Below are 24,008 nucleotides of genomic sequence, written 5' to 3'. Positions count from 1 at the left end.
TGCATGTTATAGATATGACCCTGGGTCAATACACCTGAATCATATCCAAAACAGATATAAACACTGGCAAAGTCACCCATATTATCCATTTCATATTAATAGTCAGTTACTTTTTGATGCAGAAATATACATCCACAGTCTAATTTTTTTCAAAGTAGTGTGTGTGTACAAATATACATATATATAAACAAACATGTATTATACTACTCTGTGTCACTTCTTATAACTATAGTTGTTCTTGTCTTGTAAATTTGACCTTAATGTGCAGTCTTTTATTTTTTTTATATTTTATCTTCATGTGATTGTACAGCATACAGCCCACACAAAGTTAACGAGTGGCTTTCACATGTAAACAGTGCTCCACGTAATACTTGGCTAGATGGCAGTAGCGTGACTCCTTAATCACAGCCTTTGACCAGTCCAGTGTTTCTGTTTCAGTGATTTAAACATTGTGATATCCAGATAAGTGATATACCTTCCACAGAATAGCAGCCGCATGACTACATGATCTCCCTAATCCGGCGATACAGGAACAGCCGACTGTCTCCACTACTCCACTTTCTCTTAGCATTGCCCATGCTAAGTGTTTCGCTTGATTAATACTCTGGCTCGGCTCTACAGCTGCTTTAAGAAAAATAAAGTCGCCTTGTTTGTTGAGCAGTACTTTATCAATTTTGTTGCTGTGCAGGTAATTATACGCCTCGGTGCTCTTGTAATTACGTAATTCCTCGCCATCAACGCCTTCGGAAAATACAAGGTAATTAATAATGTCGATGTAGCTGACATCGGGCCATAGTTTCATGTCATCTACCCACTCCGTGAGAAGTGACGGGTGAGGCACTGCAACTGAACTGTCCTCGCTGCTTTTTAAAACATCTCTACTGTGTATCCACCTTCGATGTGTTGCCATTTACTCCAGGTAAAACAAACTGCAGTGAGAGAAATCTTTATCAACAGTGAAGGTGTAACCCCGCAACTGTCAACAACAGCGCAAGCGGAAGTAAAAAACCGGCTTCCGCTATGAATCGGGGTAATGGCGCGAAATCAGAAATACTGTGGATAGGAGACACGGCACGGAGGAGATTGATTGACAATGGTCTACAGCCGATCAGGACGAAGAACACAATGCGCTGTAAACCCCCCCCCAAAGAAAAATCGCGAAACAGTGAGGCCGCGGAAAGTGAACCGCGTTATAGCGAGGGATCACTGTAGCGTGTTCAGTTTTGCTTCCTCAACATCTTGTGTGTGATTAGCCCCAGCTGTGTATTTAATCCTTTGTCTTCCTTGTCTTGTTGTCATTGCATCTGTGTTTCCTCCGTGTCTTCCCCGATACTCCAAGGTTTCTCTAGTGTTCCGCTTTTTGTGTTTATATACTTAGTTCAGTGTCTTGTACTTCTAGCTTCCTTAGTTCTTTTGTATTTAGTGATTTCTTGTTCCCAGGTTTTATTCCTGTGCCTCCTCCTGTGTTCCATGTATCATGTCTAGTTAAGTTTTCATGTCTGCTTTTCCCCGGTTCCAGCATCTAGTCCACGTTTCTGTTTTTCTCTCATCTTTACTGTTTTAGTTTGATAGTTCCTTGTCTTGTATACAGTATAGTGTATTCAGGTTTTCCTCCTGGTCTCATGTGTGGATGTGTGTGTGTAAGATTAGCCCCAGCTGTGTTTCCCTCCTTGTTGCCGCCCCCTCATTATCCTTTGTGTATTTAGTCCTTTGTCTTCCTTTACCTGTTGTTATTGCGTTTGTAATTCCTCCATGTTTTTTCCCGAGGTTCCAAGGTTTTTCTAGTGTTCTGATTTTGGGTGTATTTGCATAGTTTTCCCCAGGTCAGGCATTGCTCTGTTTAGTTATAGAGCCATGTTTTTCCCTGTTTTGTTTTTCTGCCTAAATAAATGACATGCCTTTAGTGTAAATTCAGATTCCGCTTCCATCATGTGCTCTTGGTTCCACATTCTCCTCTCTCCACACTGTGACATTGTTATCTATCTATCTATAAATAAAGTGGGATGCAAAAGTTTGGGCAACCTTGTTAATAGTCATTATTTCCCTGTATAAATCGTTGGTTGTTACAATAAAAAAAATGAACAAAATCAGGCAGGTGCATTAATTTTGGGAACCACAAAAAAAAGAAATGAAATCAATATTTAGTAGAGCCGCCTTTTGCAGAAATTACAGCCTCTAAACGCTTCCTGTAGGTTCCAATGAGAGTCTGGATTGTGGTTGAAGGTATTTTGGACCATTCCTCTTTACAAAACATCTCTAGCTCATTCAGGTTTGATGGCTTCCGAGCATGGACAGCTCTCTTTAACTCACACCACAGATTTTCAACAATATTCAGGTCTGGGAACTGAGATGGCCATTCCAGAATGTTGTACTTGTTCCTCTGCATGAATGCCTTAGTGGATTTTGAGCAGTGTTTCGGGTCGTTGTCTTGTTGAAAGATCCAACCCTGGTGCAGCTTCAGCTTTGTCACTAATTCCTGGACATTGGTCTCCAGAATCTGCTGATACTGAGTGGAATCCATGTGTCCCTCAACTTTGACAAGATTCCCAGTCCCTGCACTGGCCACACAGCCCCACAGCATGATGGAACCACCACCATATTTTACTGTAGGCAGCATGTTTTTCTTGGAATGCTGTGTTCTTTTTCCTCCATGCATAACGCCCCTTGTTATGCCCAAATAACTAAATTTTAGTTTCATCAGTCCGCAGCACCTTATTCCAGAATGAAGCTGGCTTGGCCAAATGTGCTTTAGCAAACCTTAAGCGGCTCTATTTGTGCTGTGGGCGGAGAAAAGGCTTCCTCTGCATCACTCTCGCATACATAAATGCGCCGAATGGTTGAATGATGCACAGTGACTCCATCTGCTGCAAGATGATGTTGTAGGTAGGGCTGTTCGATATAACGATATATATCGGATGACGATATAAAAACATCTATCGTTTAATTTTACGCTATCGCAAAATAAACTGTTTACGGCAATATTTTTTCATGGTTTTGATGGTCACTCTAGTGGCTATATTCATTTCTTAAAGTTCTCTCTTTCTCTTATATTTAATATAACCACACTACAGACGGACAAGCGCCTGTTTTATGCGTTGTGGTTATATATATATATATATATATATATATATATATATATATATATATATATATATAACCCTGAAAAGAAGCAGTAAGAACTGACTAACTGCTTGAAAATTTCAACAATAACCTCACCGTACATTTGAATACTGTTAACACAGTGTAAAACACCAACTTTGGATTAAGGGTATTATAGGTAAATACAGGTAAACTAGTTGCAACAAAATATTGCTGTTAATCAAAAGTAGAAATTAAATTTAAATGTTTTAAATAAAATTGAAAATTGATTTTGTATTTGCAAAACAAAAATAAATACATTTAAAAAATGTTCACTTTTTTTTATTAAACGTGGAAAAACCAGATGAACACTCTGATGCAAATGCTTATTGAGAAAGTGTTGTCTATATGATAAAAGTGGTTGTAGTCAATATATGTAACAAATTTATATATTTTTTAATTTTTTTGCAACATTTGCAAACTAATAAGAAATGTATAAACATATAAATCCACTGGTTAACTAGTTTTGACACTGCTGTAATAGATGGTGGACATCTGGTCTTGTATGCTCATGGTTTCCTGAATCTCCTCACAGAGATTCAGATCTTTTAAGATAAAAGCATAACAAGAAATAAACTGTTCACGAATATAGTTTTAGATACATTTGAAGAAACTAAATGTAATGTATGGTACTCATGTGTGGAAGGCCACAGTTGTGACAATACTTGAAGTCTGATTTTAACTAAGAAACTTAGATAAAAGTAGCGTTAAAATGCAAACTAAGAAAAACACGAAATATTATTTTAAATTGCCTTTATTTGTGTTCCAAGTTAAATAATGCATCCTATATCTCGAGACTAGAAAGATTATGTACATGTTACACTTTCTATTGATTAACAATACAGTTCACATTTCTCTTGAATTACATATGTACATTATAAACAGTTTTTTCCCCCTCTCTGCAGAAACACTCATGACTTAAATCTAAAAGCTGAACTTTTACCACATATAAAATTCAAAACTCTTTTTCTAATTTTTGTTAATTTAAGGCCATGAGAGCTAGGAGAGAGAAGTCAGCAGCAACTGAAGAGTGCAATACAAAACCCTGCAAAAAGCATCCTGCATAAGAAATAACATGAGTGGTGGACAGAAGATCGTAGAGAAACTTGGGATAAAATGCAGCTGTCCCATAGAGTCCATTGAAACACAGACTGCAGAGGAAGATGTACATGGGTTCATGAAGTTTTTTATCCACAATGACTGTGACAATTATCGTCACATTTACCAGCCAAATCACACAGTAACACAGTAAAGTGAGAACAAAGAGAATGACCCTGTAGTTTGCAATATCACTTAAACCTGAGAGAGTAAAAACAGTAATTATTGAAACATTATCCATAGTAAAATATTAGTTTACCTTACTAGGTGTCATTTCAGACCTGCATAAGTAAATTAAATTTTTACAAATTAATGTTAGACGGGAAAAGAAGACTGTCTTGCACATACCTTGCAGGGTTTGGACCCAGGGTTGATATAGTGTTTGTGGCAGGAACAGTTGCATAGTTAACATGATGTAAGTGCTGTTTTAACTCCTTGAGTGAAATAATTAATGAGCCTAGGGGACCCTAGGGTCTAAGGTCCTCAGACTCAGTGTCACAGCCCTCCTGCTGAATGCTATTGAAGCTCTGACAGAGGTGGGAATTGAAGATCTCTTGAACCAAGGACTACGGCAGATATGTCCAGTGAAGTTAAGAAAAAAAGAAAACAACCTTAGGTTTCTTGTCAGCACTGTAGCCAGGGTGACAAAAAAGTCCTAGCATAATATTAATTAGCAATGACTTCATGGATTTCTTCACAAATCTTTACCTTTAGAGAATAAAATTACTGAAAGACTATATTTCATGATATAATCATATTATATAATTATTATTTCAATGCTATTGATAGTTATTTAGAGTCTGTCTCGCCAATTGATTTTTCTGAGTTAATGTCAGTGATTACTTCCTCCAAACCACCAACTTGTCTTCCTACAAGACTACTCTACGAAGTCCTACCAATTATTAATGTTTCAATCTTAAATATGATCAGCCTATCTTTATTAATCAGTTATGCATTAGTTATTATTAACGTTATTATTTGTCTTTGACTTGTCTTACTCCCATCACCCCCAATCGGTCACAACAGTTGGCTACCCCTCCCTGAGCCTTTTCTTGGCATTTCTTCCTGTTAAAAGTTTCTCCTTCCAACTGTCGCCAACTGCTTGCTCATAGGGGGTTATCTGAATGTTTGAGTTTAGTGTAGGGTTTTTACCTTACAATAAAGCACCTTGAGGGAACTGTTCTTTTGATTTGGCAGTACCTTTTCGCCATCTTACAATGCTGTGATTGCAGCCAGTACCCAACTCTCTGTGAATGGTACTCATGGCCATTGATCAGTGGGTTTTGGTCAGTGGTTGTTGATCAATGGTCATGAGAATTTGAATAATTATGATTAAGGAACTGACCTCCCAGCCCATTGTTCCTTCAGTGGGCTGGTTTCAGTCATTATCAGTGTTGGGTAAGTTACTTTAAAATAGTAACTTAGTTACATTACTAGTTACTTCTCTCAAAAGTAACTCAGTTACTTCAAGTTACTCGTTACTTTCAAAGTAACTAGTTACCAGGGAAAGTAACTTTGGTTTTACTCAGAATTCTCTTGTTAATGTGTTGCTTCCATAACTTTGCCAGTCTTCTAGCTTGCTTACTTGCCACAAGTGCACTGTGCCACCTACCAATAGAAAGGAAAAGATAATGTGCATATTTCCACGAGAGAAATCCCACGCCTGGACTGTCATTGACTGCTGCCATGATTCTAGCCTACGTCACAGCGTCATGTGCGCCTTTTACATCCAACACAAAAACTGCAGTCGTGGTGCTTTCGATTGTACTCAGAACTCGGAAATTCTGCCTTCTGAATAGGAAGATGTAGGCAACACCAGACTGCAGATGAGCTGCATACATGGCTGGACTGGGACAGAAAATTGGCCCGGGCATTTTGACTAGAGACCGGCCGCCATTATAGGAAAAATCATAAAGCCTTTGAATGAAAATAAACACTGTTGTGACAGTGATGTACACTGTTTTGATGGTATATATGCATCAATCTATCAATTGTTTGTTGTAAGATTTCCTCTTTCGGCGCAAAGTGGGCGATAAACAAACAAGAGAGCCGATCAGCTGATCATTGATCAGTTTTCATGATTGAAGTAGAAATGGGAGAGGGAGGGGGGAGAATGAAAGAAGAAGAGGCGGCTGTGCAGCAAAGACACAGAATAAATCCAGCTTTGTGCCTTTTTCATTGTAGCTGAATTACGGGACAAACTGTTCCTTTTCACCTCAATAAGAAACACGTAATATTTTCTCTGAATACCAGACGGGACGGTTGGCAACTCTAATAACTTATGAACAAAATAAAGTTCAGCATCATTAACTTCATAGCACCCACCCAGCTGTATAGAAACTCTGTCATGCTAGCTAGCACGCAGTACGGAAAAAGTCAGCATAACGAAAATAAACTCCACCTAAACTTGGTTCATATCTGATCCAGAGAGACTGCAGGTCATAACTTCTTACCTGAAGTTCAGTTCACACTTGGACCGGCAGCCGCCTCGGGTCTTTTTTCCTTCTGCGTCCCTTTTCCTTCATCCACCTGCTGGCCTCCACCACTTTGTAATGTTACTGAATCTGTGGAAGCTCCGCGATAGCCACCACACGAAGTAACGAGTAACGACCCTATCTAAATCCCAGTAACGACTAACGCGTTCCTGATTTTGGCATAATAACTAGTTACCGTGCTCGTTACCACAATAATAACGTAGTTACTGTAACGCGTTACTTAATAACGCGTTAGTCCCAACACTGGTCATTATGCAAATTTACTGTTTATAAGATTTGGGGAAACCTGCAGTCAGCTGAGACTGAAGAAGTCACTTGGATGAGTGACGAAACGTTTCTCCCACAAAACGCTACGTCCAGATGAACAGAATCAACTTTTGGAGATATGGGGCAATTACTTTTTCCACGTAGGGCCAGGAAGGTTTTGAAAGCTTTATCATCAATATTAAATTAAGGAAAAAATTTGTCATTTCAAAACGTTGGGTTACTTAATGTAATCCCTGGTTCTTTGATAAGAGAGTGAGGTGTTTCACTATGGGAATCGTCTCGACGTGACCAACTACGGAAGCTCCAATGACACCACGTCTGTCTATGACAGACCTGTCGAGCCGTGCTCAGGGCTCCGCCCCCTCATACTAACACAGCCGACCAGCTCCTCCTAACTCATTCCAAGCAGATTTCTTTCCGTGCCTAAGCAAGGAGGGATGTGTTGGTGAAACACCTCACTCTGTTATCAAAGAACCAGGGATTACGTTAAGTAACCCAACGTTCTTTTTCTAACTTCGCTCGGTGTTTCCCTATGGGAGATATGGCCCACTCCCGGATTGCGCCAGCTCCCGAAGCTACTTTCCAGTGCTACTCCAGGATCTCAGGTCGAACCTGAGGCACCCGAATTCAGCACCGTCTGAGCCAGGGATGACTGTCATGGTCCTGAGTCTGAGGACTCAGTGTTTTGTGTTTCCTTATGCTTTTGTTCATTCCGAGTGTGTATTCTGTTGTGATTTTGCCATTTGTTAGGTTTCTGTTCTTTGCCTGCCTGCTCCCACTTCTCGGTGTTCCCTCTGTCTGTCCATGGTGTTATTGTGTCTGCTCATGAGTCTGCCTGTCAAGTTCAGTGTCCTGTCTGGTTCTCTGTGTCTGTTAGTTTCCTGTTTTATTCTGAAAGTTCATGTCTCATGTCAGTGTGTTCAGTTTTACCTCTCCCCTGTCTCGTTAGCCTTATTGCTCCCAGCTGTGTCTCCCTCCTGTGGCCCATTCCCTGATTACTCCCCGTGTATTTAAGCCCTGTGTTTTCCTGTGCTCTCTGTCGCGTCGTCTGTTTAGTTCCATGTCAGTCTGCATTATTCTGTTACCTGGTATTCATTCTGCGTCTCTCTGCCATCTCTCTTTGTGCATTTCGCTCCTCCTCCCGTGAGTGTCTGGTTTAAGTTTTGTTCTTTAGTTTTCCCAGTTTAGGTTTGTTTACTCCCCGCTCTGCTCTTCCTGTTTTGTCACCTTCTCACCGCTGTAAATAAACACTCACTCGCACCCCAGCCGGTACCTGCATTTTGGATCCTTTTTTTCAATACACCACACGACTGCTGTGCAGCCGTAACAATGACTGTGCAACATCCAGCCGATAAAACCGGACAAACGTGTGCGGCGTAGCCCAGCTTGCTGCCGCACAAATATCCTGGACTGATACTCCTCTGAACAACGCCCAGGATGTGGCCACACCCCTAGTGGAGTGTGCTCGGAGTCCCGGGGGGGGCCTGCAAGCCCTTACAGCTATAAGCCAGAGCTAAGGCCTCTACAATCCAATGAGCTAGCCTCTGGCGTGATACGGGCCTGCCCTTGTGAGGGGAGGCCCAGGAAACAAACAGCTGATCCGACTTCCTGAATCCAGCTGTTCTGTCAACATAAGTCCCCAAGGCCCGGACAGGGCACAAAGTGTTCAGCCTCTGCTCCCTCTCTGAAGCGAATGGAGGGGGTGAAAAGCTAGGAGCTCTACTGTAGAGCACCTGTATGACGTTTCCAACACTTTAGGGACAAAGGCTGGGTTAGGCCTCAGGAGTGCTTTAGTGAGTCCCGGGGCCAACTGTAGACCAGAGGGGTGAATAGACAGAGCCTGTAATTCACTAACTCGCTTGGCTGTGGTTAGAGCCAACAGCAGAGTGGTTTTAAGAGAGAGAAACTTCAACCCCACTGCCCCAATAGGCTCAAAGGGGTGGTGGGAGAGGGCGTCTAAAACGACTGACAGATCCCATAAAGGGACCAGTGGTCCATCTTTCACGGGCCAGGCCCAGAGAGCAACCTGGTCTGGATGGGGATGGTATATCTCCCCCCTGCGCCTGAGACAGAAGGTCCCTGCGGATGGGGAGTGGCCATGGCTCGTTCACCAGAAGCTGGATGATTTCTGCTATCCAGTGTTTGGATGGCCACCGTGGAGCTATTAAAATCAGAGACAGCCCCTAATCCCTCACTCTGATCAGTGTTGGGGAGATCAGGCTGAGGGGAGGGAAAGCATACAGCAGAGTTTTCGGCCATGGATGGGCCAGCGCATTCACACCCAGTGGCGCGTGTGTGTCTGGCAGGGAGAAAAACAGAGGGCACTGTGTGTTTTCTCGCAAGGCGAAGAGATCTACGGCAGCCCGGCCGTATCTCTGCCAAATCTGCTCCACCCCCTGTGGGTGAAGCCTCCATTCTCTGAACAGTGGATTTCCTCTGGACAGGAGGTCCGCCCCCCTGTTCAGAATTCCTGGCACGTGAGTTGCCCGAAGGGAGAGGAGCCGAGTGCTGCTCCACATAATTATTTCCCTGGCTAACCTGTGTAGCTGCCGGGAACGGGTGCCGCCCTGGCGGTTGATATAAGCAACTACAGTGGAGTTGTCTGTTTTCACTAAAACATGTTGACCCCGGAGATACGGCAGAAAATGCCGTAAGGCTAGGAGCACCGCGTGGAGCTCCAGCACATTTATGTGATTCAGAGCGAGTCTCTGTGACCAAACGCCATTCACTGCTCTGCCCATCATAGTTGCACCCCAACCTGACAGGAATGCATCTGTTGTCAGCATCACCCTGGATGATACTGCCCCGAGCGGTACCCCCGCCGCGAGAGCTGTCGGGCTCCTCCAAGGCCAGAGAGCCGCGATACACGGCTGCGTTATTTTTACACCACAACTGAGATGTCGGTGAGGGCACAGCTGCAGAGAAGCGACCCACCGCTGAAAATCTCTCATCATAAGCAGCCCCAAATGTACCACCGATATCACCGAGGCCATGAGGCCAAGGAGGCGGAGACAGAGTCGGAACTGCACGACTTTCCCCAGCTGAAAACGGGAAAGACAGTGAGTGAAGGATGCGATCCTCCGCTCTGAAAGTGCGATACGATAAGAGATGGAGTCTATTCTGAGCCCCATACTCTGTAAACTGTGCGGGTTCCAAGTGGCTCTTTTCCAGGTTGATTGTGAACCCAAGCTCCGTGAGGTGATTCACTACCACCTCGGAGTCTTTGATCGCCTGCTCGCGCGATCGTGAGCATATTACATTACATATTACATATTCTATGTAAGAGAATATTCTGATGCCGCTGTTCCTTAACGGAGACAGCGCTGCCTCCACACATTTGCTGAACACCCTTGGAGCTAAGGATAGCCTGAATGGGATAGTTTGAAACTCGTATGCTACGCTCTGATAAGCGAACCTGAGATATTTCCTGATAAATGGCGATGTGAAAATATGCGTCTGATAGGTCGATTGTAACAAACCAATCGCCTGTGTGAATTGAGCGGCAAAGCGTCTTGTGTGTGAGCATTCTGAACGTGTACTTTCTCAAATGCTTGTTTAACACACGCAGATCCAGAATAGGACGGAGCGACGTTCCGTCCTTTTTCGGGATGAGGAAATAGCGGGAGTAAAAGCCCTGCTGAGCTTCTTCGCTCGGAACCGCTCCAATCGCCTGTTTGTGTAACAGGGAGGATATTTCCTCCTCCAGCACATTGGCTGAATCACGACTGGCCACAGAAGCCAACACTCCACCAAATCTCGGTGGTTTTGCCGCAAACTGTAGTCTGTAACCATGGGAAATGGTTGACAAGACTCAGGGATGAACTGCGCATGCGCGCCACCGCTCCAGCCGCGCTGCGAGTGGGCCTCTGAAGACGCGGTAGCGTGACGTCACCCCTGTCTCCCGGAAGGAGTTGGGGCTCTCCCCCTCGGGAAGAGCGTGAGCTCCCCCCGCTGGGAACAAAGACAAATTGCAGTGATTTTCTTTTGTTTTTATTTCAAGGTTCAAGGTTCAAGGTTCTTTATTTGTCACATGCATAGTTATACAAGTATAACACACAGTGAAATGTAGCCTGACACGCTCCTCGACATGTGCAAAAATTGGGGGGGGGGGGGGGGTGTAGAGGAAGAACATTATATATATATATATATATATATATATATATATACACACATACAGTATATACACTGGGTGAATAATGTGCAGTAGTAGCAGCAAGCAGGTGAATTCTGTACATTAATATGAATAGACATCTGACTATTTTACAGGATAGACAATATAAACATATTTAAAATTAAAGGAATTGAAATGTACATTGTGCCTTGGTTTAGAGTGTCTGGAAGAGAGTCCTGTCTCAGTCAATTATAGATGATGTGAGAGGGCGGGTGTGTGTGTTTAGGGCACGGATGGCTTGGGGATAGAAGCTCCTCTTGAGTCTCTCTGTCCTTGCCCGGAAGATGCGGAACCTTCTACCAGATTGCAGAAGTTGGAACAGTTTGTTGCCTGGATGGGACGGGTCCTTCAGTATCTGCGCTGCTCTAGTCCGGCATCTCCTGGTGTAGGTGTCCTGAAGCGGGGGGAGAGCAATCCTGCAGCAGCGTTCTGCTGTACGGATCACTCTCTGGAGAGCTTTTTGGTCCTTCACACAGCTGTTCCCAAACCACGATGTCATGTTCTGTGTGAGGATGCTCTCCACAGCGCCTGTATAGAAAATCCTGAGGATCTTTGGAGAGACCCTGAACTTCCTCAGTTGTCGTAGGTGATACAGGCGCTGCCTAGCCTTTTTGGTCTGGACCTGAATGTGGGCAGCCCATGTCAGGTCTGAGGAGATGTGGACACCAAGATACTTGAAGGACTGCACCCTCTCCACTGGAGCTCCATTGATGATGATGGGCTTGTAGTCTCTGTGCTGACCCCTTCTGAAGTCCACCACCAGCTCCTTGGTCTTGCTGACGTTCAGCTGGAGGTGGTTGTCCTGGCACCACGATGCCAGATTCTTCACTTCATCCATGTAGGCCGCCTCATCGTTGTTGGAGATGGCACCCAACACCACTGTGTCGTCAGCAAACTTCACAATGGTGTTGGAGCCATGGGTGGCCACACAGTCTGAAGTGTAGAGGGAGTAGAGCAGTGGCGAGAGGACACATCCCTGAGGTGCTCCTGTGTTGATGGTGATGCTGTTGGAGAAGCACCTGCCCACCCTCACCACCTGAGTTCTGCCAGTGAGGAAGTCCAACACCCATGCACACAGACGGCTGTTAAGTCCCAGATCCCTGAGCTTTGTGAACAGTCTGCAGGGCACTATTGTGTTAAACGCTGAACTGTAATCAACAAACAGCATTCGCACATAGTTACCCTGTTTCTTGTCCACGTGGCTGAGAGTGGTGTGTAGGACGTGGGCGATGGCATCCTCTGTGGATCTGTTGGATCTGTAGGCGAACTGCAGCGGATCTGTGGTGTCTGGGATGGAGGAGGAGATGATGTTCTTCAGCAGCCTCTCAAACACCTTCATTACTACCGAGGTCAGTGCAACTGGCCAGTAATCGTTCAGGGATGAGGGTTTGCTGTTCTTGGGCACAGGGATGATGGTGGATCTTTTGAAGCATGTGGGGACCACAGACTTCGCCAGGGACTCGTTGAAGATGTAAGTGAACACACCTGCTAGCTGGTCAGCACAGCAGCGCAGCAGACGGCCGGTGATGCCGTCTGGCCCCGCCGCTTTCCTTGTGTTCACTCTCCTCAGTGCCGCTCGGACGTCATGCTCCGCGATGCTGGTCACCGGTTTCTCGCTGATGACGTCACTGTCCCTTATTTTGAAACTTGGGGGACATTCTGCCCTTGGCAAACTGCCTGGCTGCAGAAATGCACGTTTTATTTATTTTGTTACCCCCAAACCACAGTGAAGTGTCTGATGACTCTGGGCAGTGCTTGGTGACACAGACAGAGTGCTTAGAAGTGTTTGGTGACACTGCGCCATTTGTCCACAAGTCTGTCCTCCCTGAACTGCAGGAGGAGACTGAGAGGGTGCTCCTGGTGAACTGGAAACTTCCGGAGACCCTGAACTTTGGAGTGATTTGGTTACTCCTTCTAAAACCTTCCTTCTCTTTGGGGAAGAAAAGAGGGGTGACACAGAATGCTGCAGGTGTGCTAGGCTGACCGCTTCTTTTTCCCCTCTCCGGGGTGTGACGGCTTGTTCTTTGCAGCAACTGCTGCAAAGGAATGCTTGCCCCAAGGTTCTCTACCTTGGCCTGGTGGGCACCCTGCTGGCCTCCTGCTCCTCTCTGCATTCTGACCCCACTCTGTCTCCCTCTCACAGTTGCTGCTGTTGCTGCAAAGCCAGCTCTTGGCACCTGCTGGGGCTGAGAGTTAGGTTTTCTGGGTAAGCAGAGGTTGAATACTTCTCCCTCCTGCTTTCTGCGGGTGCTTGTTTCTCTCATTCTCTCCAGGGCTGGGCCAAAGAGACCCTTGGTTGGGTCATAGGCTGCATCCATGACCTCAGCCTTCTGAGCATCACCTAGGCCTGACAGGTTTAGCCACAAGGCTCTCTCACCCGAGACTGCAAGGCCCATAACGCGGCCACACCCTTGGACTGCTCCCCTGGAGGAGCGAAGAATGAGATCATTAACCATGCAGATTTCATCCTAGAGGGCTGGGTTCGGGGAACCCGAGTCAAGGCCCATGTCTTCCAGAATTTCTGCCTGATATGCTGATAGCAGTGTGACTGCATTAAGCGAGCATACTGACTGTGCAACATATTTGTACGTCCTTTGATAAATAGATGCCGTGAGGCGATCTATCTTGTTGGGCAAAGAAATGCTAGAAGAAGCTGAAATTGCCCTGCGGTTAGGGTGAAGGTGATACGCCACTGAAGGCTCCACTGCTGGGGGTTCGGTCAGCCCCAGTTCACCCATCCAGCTGAAAGTAAAGACTGGTTCCATCAGTACCATCATTTGTACTAAAATGTTTTCAGAAGTGTGTTTTGGGTGTCTTAAGGGAAATGTAAATAGAAGACAAGATTCATTATACACTGAATAAAAATATAAATGCAACACTTTTGTTTTTGCTCCCATTTCTTATGAGCTGAACTCAAAGATCTGAAACATTTTCTTCATGCACAGAAGACCAATTACTCTCAAATATTGTTCACAAATCTGTCTAAATCTTTGTGAGCAATTTTTGTAGTTTGCAAGGATAAGGTTCAGTTGATACTATAAATAGTATAATGTTTGGTTTTAATTAGAGATGGCACGATACCACTTTATGTCTGATACCGATATCATAAATTTGGATATCTGCCGATACCGATATGAATCCGATATAGTGTGTTTTTTAATCAATAAAACTGTTTATTAATATCTTGCTGCATTTTGTATGAGTTCATACTCACGTTTAAATAAACAACAACACTAAATCTATTCTGTTATACCTGTATGTAAAAAATACACTGCACCCAAAATATTTCATAGTTCAGCAATATCAATCTAATAAACTTAAACCTACTCCATCCTTCCTATTCTGGTATTTTACAGAGTACTTAGCAGAAATATTAAGCAACCTAACTAATAGGGTTGCAAACTCCCAGCAAAAAAAAAAAAGGGGCCCACCCTCATGATGCTTAATCGACGTAATCAACTTTAATTTGATGCAGTGTGAAAAAAAATGCACAGAATTAAATTACTTTTCAAGAATAATTAAATAGATTCAACATCTTTGCAGACTTGCAGACTGCACAGATGGTGTCTTCCCAAAGGAAAAAGTACTAGCTCACTAGGGTATATTAGACTTAACAGTTACTATATACAGTAATGGACTTCTATACATTTTACATCAGATTAAAACTTTGGTTTAAGATTCAGATAATTATTTATTAAAAGCTAGACATTTTAAATGAGAATAAGAAAGAAAAATATGTCTTTGTGTCCCCCTTTTCCCTGTTCATGCCGTATTGGCCCCCCTGGCTAAACTTTGCTAGATCCGCCCCTGCGCAGTTACCAGCTGTCAGCTATGTAGAAAAGGATCTTGGTATAGAAAGTAATATTAAATAAATTCTAACAACAGCTTATCAAGCTTAAACGTGCTGCTGTTGTTCAGCCGCTGGTTTCCTCTTTCTGGTGCAAAGTGGGCCAAAAACAAAGACAGACGGACTCGCGACAGAAAAGCCGATCAGCTGATCATTAATCAGTTTCGTGATTGAAGTAGCAGCAGGAGAGGGAGGGAGAGAGAAGAGGCAGTCGCTCCATATATCGGTTGTTAAGCTTAACGTGGGAATGCTTTACAAACATTCAGAGACGAACTTACACACTTGCTTTACTTCTCTCTGGGATAACTTCCTCGGAGATGAAATGCTGGTTTGGTAGGGCAGCTACAAATACACACAGCTGCTCTATCATGTGAGCACACTGCTCCAACGTGCTACAGTTATGAGCCGAGTTACGGTGTGTCGCAAGTTTTGTGAGGTGCTTTTTTGATATTTAATGGATCGGATTATATTTTTTATTTCCCTCCAATATCCGATCCAGTCATTTATGTCAGTATCTGACCGATACCGATACGTAATATCGGATCGGTCCATCTCTAGTTTTAATACCCCCACAATGTATGCTTAGCTGCTTTATATTGATTTTTATCTCGGTGTTTAATACTATTTAGCCTTTTTATTTTAATTCAAAAGCTAAAGCAAGTCTGTACACTCCTCGAATAAAGTGTGTCATTCTGTTTTAATAAAGACAACTCACTGGGTTAAAAATCAATAACACTCGGTTCCAGTTAGTTGCTTTCAACTGTTGGTGCCAGTTCATTAATCCTTTTCACAATTCATACAAATGATTGATCAACTAACTACTGGTGATGGCCAGAGGGGCCGATGGCGCGATATGGCAGCCTCACTTCTGTCTGCCCCAGGGGAGCTGTGGCTGTAGCTTGCCTCCACCAGTGTGTGAATGTGAGAGTGAATGAATAGTGGAATTGTAAAGCGCTTTGGGTGCCTTGAAAGCGCTATATAAATCCAATTATTACTTAATTTTATATGTAAAGAAAAAGACTATTTTCAGACTTAAGGTATGGAGAGGCCTAGTTCAGGAAGTTTTTTAACTTGACAGAGCTTCAGCAGCATCACAAGTGTGGCTGGGGTCATTAAGCCTGAATGGATTGTGTTTCTCACCTCTGTTGCTGAGGTAAGGAACATGTACTGATCTGTGGCCTGTACAGTTGTAAGGGCCTGTTGTGGTGGCAACCCTGAACAGTGAACCCCAGGTGTGAAGTGAACCATCAAGCTCAAAAAGAGACTGAAAGAAAAAAACAACACTATTATTTTAGTAAATAAATTAGTGGCTGAGATTTTCAGTAATTACCCGACAATGCAATTCTGGACCAAAGGTAGGTATGTATAACTATAGGTGAAAGAAAACATCTCAGTCAACCAGAAAAAGAAGCTGGACTTCAAAGTAAGATGTAACTAAATAAAACTCATTATTTTATTAGAAAAGAAAAAAGTGTAAATAAATGAATGTACAGGAAATGTGTTTAGTTTATATGTTCAAACCCAAAGGGAGGTCTGATGCTTATATTTCAATTAATGAAGACAACCTAGAAATAATATGCATATGTCACAGTGTCTATTAATTAACAATGTAGTTCACATTTCTCTTGAATTAAATATGTACAAATATAAACAGACACACTCATGACTTTAATATAAAAGCTGAACTTTTACCACATATAAAATTCAAAACTCTGTTTCTAATTTGTGTCAGTTTGAATCCATACATGAGGGGATTAATAATTGGTGGAATGAAGAGAATCTCCATTGCCATGAAATTCTCAAAACTTTGTGGTATTTCCTTTGAGCCAAATCGCATGTATAACATATCAAAAAGAAAAGACACAACAACGACTGCTAAAGAGAATAAATGTGGTACACATGTCTGCATGAATTTGTTCCAGTTTTCTTTGGATGACTGACACGTTTTGATCAAATGTACATAAGACCAGAAAACAAAAACGGCATGACCAAAATAAAAGGTGTAATTAAAAGCAGGAATAATAATTGTAGCTACAGAGGCAGAGCAAGCTAGATTAGAAATTAACCAGTTTATACAGTAAATTCTTGGTATGTGTGAGCCACATAACCTCGATGTTGCTGTTGTTATTGTACTCATTAATATCAGGTAAAAGGGAGTAATCCAAGCAAAAAATACAAAGATACAAACTCTTTGTGTAGTCATCAGAGAGTGGTACACAAGAGGTCGACATATAGCCACGTATCTGTCATATGCCATGAGAGCTAGAAGAGAGAAGTCCGTACAAATTGAAGAGTGCACCATTAAACCCTGTAAAAGGCATCCTGCATAAGAGATGACATGAGTGGTGGACAGAAGATCGTAGAGAAACTTGGGATAAAATGCAGCTGTCCCATAGAGTCCATTGAAGCACAGATTGCAGAGGAAGATGTACATGGGTTCATGAAGGCTTTTATCCACAATGACTGTCACAATTATCGTCAAATTTACCAGCCAAATCACACAGTAACACAGTAAAGTAAAAATAAAGATAGTGATCTTGTAGTTTGCTATACCACTTAAACCTGAGAGAGTAAAAACAGTAACCACTGACACATTATCCATAATAAAATAGTTTACCTTTTTAAGGTGTCATTTCACACTTCCAACAAGAGAACATTACATTTGTAGAAATTAGTGTCACAGTAAAAAGAAGACTGTCTGTCGACTGTCTCCCTCAAAGAGTATGTCACCAGAGATTTATATACGCTTTGGGTTAACGGCATATGTGTAAAATATGTGTACACACACACACACACACACACACACACACACACACACGTAGAAAAATATTTAGTATACACATCCAGAAATGCATATACTATTATATATTGTACATATATTTATTAGTTTCAGATGTAGCCATTCTTGTATTTTGCTTGTTTACATTATTGTATTTTGCACAACTCTGTTGCTTGTGAAGCTCGCACACAAGAATTTCACTCACATGTGCTGTACCAATGTACCTGCACATGTGACGTGACAATAAAAGTGATTTGATTTGATTTGATTTAAAAGACACCTGTCCACAGCCTCAAACAGTCAGACTCCAAACTCCGCCATGGCCAAGACCAAAGAGCTTTCGAAGGACACCAGGAAAAATATTGTAGACCTGCACCAGACTGGGAAGAGTGAATCTACAATAGGCAAGCAGCTTGGTGTGAAAAAATCAACTGTGGGAGCAATCATCAGAAAATGGAAGACATACAAGACCACTGATAATCTCCCTCGATCTGGGGCTCCACGCAAGATCTCACCCCGTGGGGTCAAAATGATCATGAGAACGGTGAGCAAAGATCCCAGAACCACACGGGGGGACCTGGTGAATGACCTGCAGAGAGCTGGGACCAAAGTAACAAAGGTCACCATCAGTAACACACTACAACGGCAGGGAATCAAATCCCGCAGTGCCAGACGTGTTCCGCTGCTGAAGCCAGTGCATGTCCAGGCCCGTCTGAAGTTTGCCAGAGAGCACATGGATGATACAGCAGAGGATTGGGAGAATGTCATGTGGTCAGATGAAACCAAAGTAGAACTTTTTGGTATAAACTCAACTCGTCGTGTTTGGAGGACGAAGAATACTGAGTTGCATCCCAAGAACACCATACCTACTGTGAAGCATGGGGGTGGAAACATCATGCTATGGGGCTGTTTTTCTGCCAAGGGGACAGGACGACTGATCCGTGTTAAGGACAGAATGAATGGGGCCATGTATCGTGAGATTTTGAGCCAAAACCTCCTTCCATCAGTGAGAACTTTGAAGATGAAACGAGGCTGGGTCTTCCAACATGACAATGATCCAAAACACACCGCCCGGGCAACAAAGGAGTGGCTCCGTAAGAAGCATTTGAAAGTCCTGGAGTGGCCTAGCCAGTCTCCAGACCTCAACCCCATAGAAAATCTGTGGCGGGAGTTGAAAGTCCGTGTTGCTCGGCGACAGCCCCAAAACATCACTGCTCTCGAGAAGATCTGCATGGAGGAATGGGCCAAAATACCAGCTACTGTGTGTGCAAACCTGGTAAAGACCTATAGTAAACGTTTGACCTCTGTTATTGCCAACAAAGGTTATGTTACAAAGTATTGAGTTGTATTTTTGTTATTGACCAAATACTTATTTTCCACCCTGATTTACGAATAAATTCTTTACAAATCCTACCATGTGGATTCATGGATTTTTTTTTCACATTCTGTCTCTCACAGTTGAAGTGTACCTCTGGTGCAAATTACTGACCTCTGTCATCATTTTAGGTGGGGGAACTTGCACAATCGGTGGCTGACTAAATACTTTTTTGCCCCACTGTATAATCCAGTTTTGAGTTCCCTCCCCAGACACCTTAACGCCCACTAACATCCTGGGCCATCTGACCTCAGGAAATCACATGATAAGGTGGGGTCAGGTTTCACAATGAGCTCACCCGAAATTCTGGCTGATTGGGACCCACACCCGTTTTCACACCTTGGCTCATGTGATTAGAGCAGGGGTAGGCAACTCCAGGCCTCGAGTGCCGGTGTCCTGGAGGTTTTAGATGTGTCCATGATCCATCACAGCTGATTTAAAGGGCTAAATGACTCCTCAGCATTTCTTGAAGTTCTCCAGAGGCCTGGTAAGGAACTAATCATTTGATTCAGGTGTGTTAACCCATTGTGCGATCTAAAACCTGCAGGACACCGGCACTTGAGGCCTGGAGTTGCCTACCCCTGGATTAGAGGATAGGGGTCCTTTTGAATAGAATAGAATAGAATAGAATAGAATAGAATAGAATAGAATATCTCTTTGGGGGGAAACTCCCACTGGGTTTAAATCTGGGACTCTCCCCCATTTGACCTTAGAACTGAAGAAGCTTCTCAGATGAGAGGTAAGACGTCATCTAGCAACTTAAAGAAGTCCAGACGCTTTTCTTTGCAAGCTCCTTAGACTACGATGACCTGGATGACTGAGAACCTTCACAGACATACAATGCATAAACTCAAGCTGTATTCCACAGATGTAAGACATACATTCTAGGTTAACTAGTGACTTTAAATTTGCTCTAGGTGCAAATTTGGATGTGTCTGTGTGTTTTCTGTATTTGAACAGAAAAGACTACTGCTCCCACCCAGACCCTGAGCTAGATAAGCAGAAAGAGCTGAATGGACGGACAAATTATGCGTGAAAATCTGTGACACGTATGACTCAAACTTGGGTCTCTGGTGTGAGCAGTAAAATATCAATTTCATTCCATGAAACAACTTCCACAAGTTTTGCTTTTTAAAATTCAATTCACTTCTATTTATGCAGCGTCAAATAACAACAGTCACCTCAAGGCACTTTATATTGTAAGGTAGACCCTACAATGATACAATAGAGATAACCCCAACAATTATATGACCCCCTATGAGCAAGCGCTTTGGCAACAGTGGAAAGGAAAAATTCCCCTTTAACATGAAGGAACCAGGCTCAGGGAGGGACAACCATCTACTGCAACCAGTTGGGGTGAGGGTAGGAAAATACTGATATGTGCACGTGGATGTGAATCCATAGTTATATGACTGGACAGATTAAGAATTGTTTTCAGGAGCATGAAGAAATCGTTAAATTTACATCCAAAAAGACAAATCAACAGATGAAAAGGCCATGACTACTTCACAAACTGATGTGAGAGTGCATTGCACCATGGTAACACAGGCTCATTTTAAATGACCAAATAATTACTACCAAGTTCAAATAATATATTTTCCTTTGCACAGTCAAACCTTATGTTTAAAGACTACTGACGGGCTATTAAATTCTTCATTTAAAATACATGATTAATTATTTAAAACAAATTGGTTTGGTTTGGGGAAAGTCAGGGTTCAAATACAATAGTTGTCACTTTTTTCAAAAACTGTGGATAACATATATGGCACTGACATGAAATAGAAAATACCTTATTGAAAAGTTTAAGGTTTCAGTTGATGCTGTGGTATAGTGGCTAAAGGGCTTGTTTGTGTGGCTCTCCAGAGTGGTGTTGCTCTCTTAATTGCTCTCTAAGGGGAATGAAGTTAATGACCTGTTGACCTCTCATAACATAATTGCTGTTATTCCTTGGGAAGAGCAACACTAGAATCCTCTGAAGAGCTCATTAATAAAGTTTAACTCTTATCCAACATTGGTCTCAACAGGTAAAAAGTTACTGTTTGTGTTTTGACAGCTATCCCATGAGGCCAACAGACCTTGACCACTGGATCATAATTAGCTGGCTCTAACCATTTTCCCTGAGGCCTACTGTTTTCCAGCAAGGGACCCAATGGAGGTCATGCTGGAAATTTGTAATTATGGCACTTGTATTTCATCATTGTGACTGTAAGTTCCTAAACTTTAATTTCACAAAGATGTCACATACACACAAGCACACACATCTTTGACACATTTACTATGTACTTTCATTTCACAGAAGAACAATAGTTTGCGGTCAGGTGATTTACTTTCAGAATAAAAATATTACTTGTTAAATTATTTGACCTAAATAAATTATCTCATAATTACCAGTTAAAATATAAAACTTGGGTTAAATGCCCGCACATTCAAGGTGTGTACACTGTGTGTACAGACTGTAAGCAATCACTTCCAGTACATAGGGTTAAAGCTGAAAACTGGTTCAAAAAGCACTCCACTGAAAAATGAAAATGAAACAGGTGCAGATTGAAATGAATACTACAAGTCTGACCCCTTATCACTGATTTCTGTTACCTGCTGAAAATAAAGCTCAGGCTGGACTGAGGTCAGCATATATTCATTTTTTTACATCATGCTGCCGTTGTGTTAGCATGTGTTAGGATGCCTGGGTCGTTGACCCAGGGTTATGAGTTTATATATTATTTATCATTTCTATGCTTTGGTTTCTTTGTTAGAGTTATTTCTTATGGTTTGACTCTGTGTAATCCTTAGTTGCTGTCTCCCCTGTCCGCTATATCCCCGTGTCCAGTCAGTGTCTGTGTCTGCCCTGGTCCCACGTCTCTGGTCCCTCTGTTGTAGTGCCTGCATGTGAGTCTGTGTCTTTTGTTCAGTCTGTGTTATGTGTTTCCTGTTTTACTTTGAAGGTCTCTGTCTTATCTCAGTGTGTTCATTTTACGCTCCCTTGTCTCGTCAGTTGTGATTTCCCCCAGCTGTGCTCTCCTTCTGTGTCTCATTCCCCTCGTTACTTCCCAGTGTATTTAAACCCTGTGTTTCTCTGAGTCAGTGTCATGTCGTCCCTCATGCTGTGTGGATCTCCCTGTGAGTTTTGTTTATGAGTTTCCAGTTTAATTTGGTTTGCTTTTTATGACTTTCCCCTGCCAGAAAATAAAGCTGAGGTTTTTTTGTGTTTAAACCTCATGCCTGAGTGCCTGCATTTTGGGTCCAACTCCTGCCTGCCACACAGCGACTCATGACAGCATGTTGTCTTTGCAGATACTTAGTAAAGTGCAAATTGACCAAAATAACTACTGACTACATAAAAATCAATCCACATACGACTCTTAGGCCTATCTCTAGTGACCCCGAGGGACTTTGACAAAAAAAAAACAACTAGAAGAATGTGAATACTCTTCTTCTACTGGAACAAGAAGGCATAAGAGATGAGAACAGGCTGCTGTTGAAATGCTACTACGCAAGTAACCCCAGTGCAAAGGGTTACATGAAGAGGATGTAGAACCTATGAAATCTTCAATACCCAAAGGAGCACTACAGACAATCCCTAAGCTGACCATCACTGAACCCAACCAGCTGATCTACAGCATGAGAAGACTAGATCAAGGTGGCACAGAGGGAAGTTAGCCAATTATCAGAGTTGCAGAAAGCTGTGATGAAAAAGGTGCCTAAGAAGTACAGAAAGCTGCCCATACCTGAGGTTTTGGAAACTGCAAAGCAAAAACTCACAGCCAGCCTTGGCCAGTATATATATGTATGTGTGTGTGTGTGTATATATATGTGTCTTTACAAATCCTACCATGTGGATTCATGGATTTTTTTTTTTCACATTCTGTCTCTCACAGTTGAAGTGTACCTCTGGTGCAAATTACTGACCTCTGTCATCATTTTAGGTGGGGGAACTTGCACAATCGGTGGCTGACTAAATACTTTTTTGCCCCACTGTACGTGCTGTTCGGCGTCCTGCATTTGAGTCCTGTCACATTTTGAAGCGGCCTCGGCCGTGACAGGGGCTGCATTTCAGTCAGTGGTGATGGGGCTCTTGCCCATTCCCTCTTGGAATTAGGAATCTAGAAAAGTATCAGAGGATTTTGATCCCAAATACACGGTCAATGTAGTAAAAGCATACATGGATAGAAAAACAAACAAACAATGAAATCAGTCATGGACTGGGCCTAATAATTATTGAAGTGTTGTGGGATCATCTTCACAGAAAACAGAACAAAATACAGCTAACATCCAAAGAAGAGCTTTGAATGTCTATCAAGAAGCCTGGAGAAGTATCCCTGCTACTACTTTGAATACTTTAAAAAATACTTAGCTCAGACTGTGTTGAAGAATAAATGTGATCATAAAACAGAGCTCGTTAGAATTTTCTGAACAAAATCTAAAGAAATGAGGGGGTTACTCTAGACTAGTACTGCAACTGGTCCTTAATCATTTGTCATAGGAACACTTTTCAAACAACAATGCGACAACTTTGTTTAAAAATGAATGTATCTAATTTATCAAACTGTTGTTTGGTTTCCTTGTGCAATAAGGTTACAGTAATAATAAAATGACACAAAAAAAATTTCTAAAAGAGACTTTTTTCTCAATAAATGTTCATTTTCTTTCTTAGAGAAAATCGTTAAGTTGGACCCTGCAAAAATATTGTGGACTAAAAACATGATGAGATTGTTTTTTTATTTCATCATGGTAGAAAAGATAGATATAGAAATATAGAATTCCTAAAATATATTAAATTCAAACATTTGAACTGTCAGCAAATCACACGGCAGCAATGTAGAAGGAGGAGTCTTCTCCAA

General features: G+C 42.5%; 1 protein-coding gene and 2 pseudogenes across 1 annotated transcript; all 3 read right to left on the bottom strand.

Annotated features, from left to right (window-relative positions):
• Positions 1-8,292: 8,292 nt before the first annotated feature.
• On the bottom strand, positions 8,293-9,000 carry LOC147311824 (uncharacterized; annotated as a pseudogene).
• Position 9,001: 1 nt separating this feature from the next.
• On the bottom strand, positions 9,002-10,251 carry LOC147311823 (uncharacterized; annotated as a pseudogene).
• Positions 10,252-16,676: 6,425 nt separating this feature from the next.
• On the bottom strand, positions 16,677-17,618 carry LOC147311822 (olfactory receptor 6C4-like). The gene has a single exon (XM_086266846.1). The coding sequence runs from the start codon at positions 17,616-17,618 to the stop codon at positions 16,677-16,679; it is 942 nt and encodes a 313-aa protein (XP_086122972.1).
• Between the last annotated feature and the right edge of the window lie 6,390 nt (positions 17,619-24,008).

The sequence above is a fragment of the Aulonocara sp. 'chitande type north' Nkhata Bay genome, linkage group LG16 (assembly GCF_057382095.1).
Source record: "Aulonocara sp. 'chitande type north' Nkhata Bay isolate Kocher_YH1m ecotype deep benthic linkage group LG16, A_spYH_male_GT1.1, whole genome shotgun sequence".
Lineage (NCBI taxonomy): Eukaryota > Metazoa > Chordata > Actinopteri > Cichliformes > Cichlidae > Aulonocara > Aulonocara sp. 'chitande type north' Nkhata Bay.
This window is presented reverse-complemented; position numbering and strand designations above follow the sequence as displayed.

Excerpts from the sequence above, each read along its gene's own strand:
- LOC147311822 (XM_086266846.1), bottom strand. The coding sequence starts at position 17,618 with ATGGATAATGTGTCAGTGGTTACTGTTTTTACTCTCTCAGGTTTAAGT.